The sequence below is a fragment of the Solanum pennellii genome, chromosome 1 (genome assembly GCF_001406875.1).
Source record: "Solanum pennellii chromosome 1, SPENNV200".
Taxonomy (NCBI): Eukaryota; Viridiplantae; Streptophyta; class Magnoliopsida; order Solanales; family Solanaceae; genus Solanum; species Solanum pennellii.
In genome coordinates this window covers 1412077-1417106 of record NC_028637.1, presented here as the reverse complement: position 1 = coordinate 1417106, position 5030 = coordinate 1412077, and the positions used below count along the sequence as shown (strand labels likewise).

The window sequence follows — 5030 nt, the reverse complement described above, 5'->3', positions numbered from 1 at the left end:
TAATAGTACTTTTTCATGACTTCTCCGCTTATGTTATTTCTTTTTACGTTTTTCCTTGAGCCAGAAGTTTATAAAAAAAATAATCCCTCTACCTCCAAAGTAGAGGTAAAATCTACGTACGCTCTATGTTTATGTAACGTATGTATGACGAATGTGTCTATCTTATTAACACGTAAAGTTTATAAACTATTTACGATCAGCTAATCCAAACGAACACTATTTAAAGTAGTTACTTATGATGTCTCAAAAACACAAGAAAATGGCCAAAGTGAATTTATTACTTTCTCATTTCTTACTAAACTTATTGATTCTTAGTCCAAATTTTGCATTTTCTCAAACTAAAAATGATGTGAAAATTGGATCATCACTCATTGCTGGTGATGATAAAACATCTCCATGGATTTCTCCAAATGAAGATTTTGCATTTGGATTCCAACAACTAGGTGATGAAAATCAATTCATAGTATCAATATGGTACAACAAAATACCCGAAAAAACAATAATATGGTATGCAAATGGTGACAATCCATGTCCTAAAGGATCAAGAATCGAGCTTCTTGCTGATCGCGGACTAGTCCTTACTAGTCCACAGCAAGACGAGGCATCGATATCTGATCCTTTGATAGGTATAGTTGCTTATGGTACTATGAAAGATACCGGTAATTTCGTGCTTGTAAACAGACATTCTGATAGTTTATGGCAAAGTTTCAATCAAACTAAAGACACAATCTTGCCAACTCAAGAATTTAGAGAAGGATTCAAGATTTCATCTCGTCGTTCTGAGACAAGTTTTTCGAAAGGGAGGTTCTTGTTAAGGATGTTTCAAAATGGTAACATTGGAATTGCTAGTTTGAACTTGCCTAGTGAGTATATAAATGAGAATTTTTACTTGATTCGAAGCATCGATCAGTTGAATGCAACGAATTATGTGATGAAGTTCAATGAATCAGGTTATATTTTGTTGTTAGTGAATAACAGTCAAGAGTTTGTTCTTTCACAAGGTGAGATTGGATCATCAGCACGGTTTTATCATCGTGCTACGCTCAATTATGATGGCGTGTTTGCTCTGTATCAACGTTTAAAAGACTCGAAAAATGATGTATGGTCTACTGTTTGGTCAGTTCCTGATAATATATGTTATAGTTTTCCTTCAGAGAAAGGTAGTGGTGTTTGTGGATATAACAGAATTTGTAGACTAAGTATAGATAAACGACCAGATTGTCAATGCCCGAGAGCGTTTACACTAGTTGATCCAGAGGATGACTATAGAGGATGTATACCGGACTACGTGCAGGATTGTGGTAACAATCAAGAAGATGCGGGAAGTCAGGTTGAGATGGAAACGATAACAAACATCGATTGGCCCACGAGTGATTATGAGCTACTTCAGCCTTTAGATGAAGAGAAATGTAAGAATGCTTGTTTGAATGATTGTATGTGTGCTGTTTCGATTATTCGTGAGAATAGTTGTTGGAAGAAAAAACTACCACTTTCGAATGGCAGAGTAGATAACAGAGTGAATTCGAAAGCATTCATCAAACGAAAGAAAGGTACTTTTCGAGAAAATACTAACTCTTCAAAGCCTAAAAACAAGAAACAAGAAACTATCATACTTATTGTATCTGTGTTTTTAGGTAGTTCTGTTTTTGTTAACTGTTTGCTTCTTGGAGTACTTTCACTAGGGTTTTTGCTAGTTTATCGTAACAAAAGACTAACATTTGATCGAAATGGAAGTTCTATGGATCAGACGTTGAGGTACTTTTCTTACAAAGATCTATCAAAAGCCACGGAGGGATTCAAGGAAGAACGTGGACGAGGGGCATTTGGGATTGTCTACAAAGGTGTAGTTGATATTGGTNCATTGAGGTACTTTTCTTACAAAGATCTATCAAAAGCCACGGAGGGGTTCAAGGAAGAACGTGGACGAGGGGCATTTGGGATTGTCTACAAAGGTGTAGTTGATATTGGTAATCCTATCGCGGTGGCTGTAAAGAAATTGGATCGGATAGTACAAGACGGGGATAAGGAATTCAAGACTGAAGTTAATGTGATAGGACAAACTCATCACAAGAATTTAGTCCGTTTAATCGGATTTTGTGATGAAGGTCCTCATAGATTGCTTGTATATGAGTTCTTGAACAATGGTTCATTAGCAAGTTTCCTTTTTGGTGATCTAAAATTGACATGGAACCAAAGGACTCAAGTGGCACTTGGGATAGCAAGAGGGCTATTGTATTTGCACGACGAGTGTATCACACAAATCATTCATTGTGACATCAAACCTCAAAACATACTTCTTGATGATCAATATGAACCAAGAATATCGGATTTTGGATTATCAAAGTTGTTGAGGATGGATCAATCGGAGACTCAAACAGCGATAAGAGGGACAAAAGGATACGTTGCTCCTGAATGGTTTCGAAACATGCCAATCACATTGAAAGTAGATGTGTATAGCTTTGGTGTTTTACTCCTTGAGATCATTTGTTGTAGGAGAAATGTGGACTATGAAGTTGGTGAAGACAAGGCAATTTTAACTTATTGGGCTTATGATTGTTACCAACAAGGCACAATGTATCAACTTGTTCAAAATGATTTAGATGCAATGAGTGATATGAAAAAATTAGAAAAATTTCTAATGGTTGCTATTTGGTGTATTCAAGAAGATCCTTCATTGAGACCTACAATGAAAAAAGTTGTCTTAATGCTTGAAGAAATTGTTGAAGTTCCTAGTCCTCCATGCCCAAATCCTTATAGGAGTGAACATTCTCTTGTAGACGCGGTATAGTAGAAGATTTCATCAGTCTAATGCAAAACGCATGCTACATTCACACTAGTCTGGCGTGGAGGAAATGCCGCACACTAAGGGGATGTAATGTTGATGCAAGCATTAACGGCTCGAGAATCTGTGACTTATAGATCATACAAAAATACCAACTTTACTGTTGTTTCGAGTCTCTCCTGAAAATTGATTAGCTCTTTTTTTTTCTTCTTGTTTGTATTGCTCTAGGGATAATAATTAGTATACTTTGTTGATCATTTTGTTGTATACATGTATATTATTATACTATATAAAAAATCATTTAAAAAATTTATTGATCATTTGATAATTAAACTTAATGAAATCAAATTTATCTATCACATATACAAAACTAGCTCAAAAATCATACATGTCACTAAGATACCTATTCACACCCAAAAAGTTAAAAAGCATTGAAATTGAAATGTATCACATATTCTTTAATTGTATGCATTAGCCTCAGTAAATCATAAGACCTTAGTTATAACAATGTATACAGAATGCCATATATAATCAATGTATACTATATATACACTGATTATACATAAATTGTAGCCAGATTTTGTAGAAGATAAAGATTGGATTCATTTACTTAATCATGATAAATTAAAAAATATTTTTACTTTATTAAATAATATAGTTATGTAAAATTGACTTAATATAAATATTAAATGCTGATATATGTTTTTATCGAAACGTTCTATCGAACTAATATACACCTATTATGTGTTGGAATATAAAGTTCACTTACTTAATCATGATAAATTAAGAAATATTTTTACTTTATTATATAACATAACCATGTAAATTGGCTTGATAATAATATATTAAATGTTGATAAGTTTTTATCAAAATGTTCTATCCGAAAGGGATATTCTTTTAGCTTTTTGTTTTTTTATTGTTCTTGGTCAGGGTGGTGAGTAATATTAAATGAATTAATTTTTAAAATAATATAATAATGAAAGCGTTCTTTAATTTAGCTTTAGCTATGTAAATTTTTCAAATTTTAATTGTGCACGCGTAGAAATTTTAACTTGTAAGAAATTGAACAAATCGACAAGCGTCTACATGATAATTTGTGCCCTAAATGTATTATATCACGTCAGACACACGCGTCTACTTGTTCAAATATATACAAGATTAAGTATCTACTTATTACACGTTCAAAATTGAAGATCATAAATCTAAAAAAAAATTAAATTAAAGAGCATATTTATCTGCTATACCTTTTAAAATTGACAGCTTAATAATTTGTCAATATATGGATTTATTGATTTTTAAAAAAATAAATTCAAACCAAAAATAATTTGATTAGATTCCAGAAAATCTAGTCACATCATATATAGTTGGTGCCCCAAAATCTTTATGCCTAAATATAGAAATACTGGACCATTTATTTTTTATTTACTACATTAAACTAATTAAATTATATTTTATAATGAAAAATGTTGGGGAAAAAATACAACGTATAAGATGGGGATGAGATTTATGAACTCGTTATATAATTCAAAATCGAACTTGATATAGTGTTAAAGTCAGATTCATTCGATGTGAACCTTCAGATTGATTGAGAGGGTGGCCTAGTAGGTAGAGGTGAAAATAACTCCGATCTATGAATATATACGCGTTAGTTAAAAAAAAATGTGAACCTAATCCTAGAAATATATTTTAACAAGTCAGATTATATATCGAATTTTAAGTATACTTTTTTCTCCGCAAAGGAATCTTTTTAATAGATATTATTTTTTAAAATAAAAGAAAGTACTTAGTAAACACTATATTTCAATGTTAATGAAATTGTAACAACTTTTAAAATTTTTTTTTATAATTTTATATTTGTTTGTATCGTGTTAATTTTTTTTATTAGTAAATAATATAAAGAAAGACACAGAAAATAAATTCAATAACTTTACTCTAATATGGTATTTTATTACTATGAAATTACTTATTATATATTAATTTGAAATTATTGTCAGGAAGTTAGATTTCAGAAATTCTAAATCTTGAATTCATAATTGTTATTACAAAAAAAGAATCCACACGGTTGATTAAACACCACCACATATTTGTTGGGTGACACCAATATCATAGGTACAAGGCTCTCGAGGAATTTTTGAGATATTTCAAATCAAAATTCTGATTAAATATACGTGAAATTTATTCGATAAACTTAGTTAAGAGATAGACTTCCATTTCCTATTATCAATCATAAAATCCAATAAATATTTAA

The 5030-nt window shown here is 31.2% G+C and overlaps 1 protein-coding gene across 1 annotated transcript; it reads left to right on the top strand.

Annotated features, from left to right (window-relative positions):
• The first annotated feature begins 235 nt into the window (after positions 1 to 235).
• Positions 236 to 2890, top strand: LOC107016445 (G-type lectin S-receptor-like serine/threonine-protein kinase LECRK3). Its single transcript, XM_027914056.1, has 2 exons — positions 236 to 1755; positions 1867 to 2890. The coding sequence occupies exons 1-2, from the start codon at positions 236 to 238 to the stop codon at positions 2786 to 2788; spliced, it is 2442 nt and encodes an 813-aa protein (XP_027769857.1). The 3' UTR covers positions 2789 to 2890.
• Positions 2891 to 5030: the final 2140 nt, after the last annotated feature.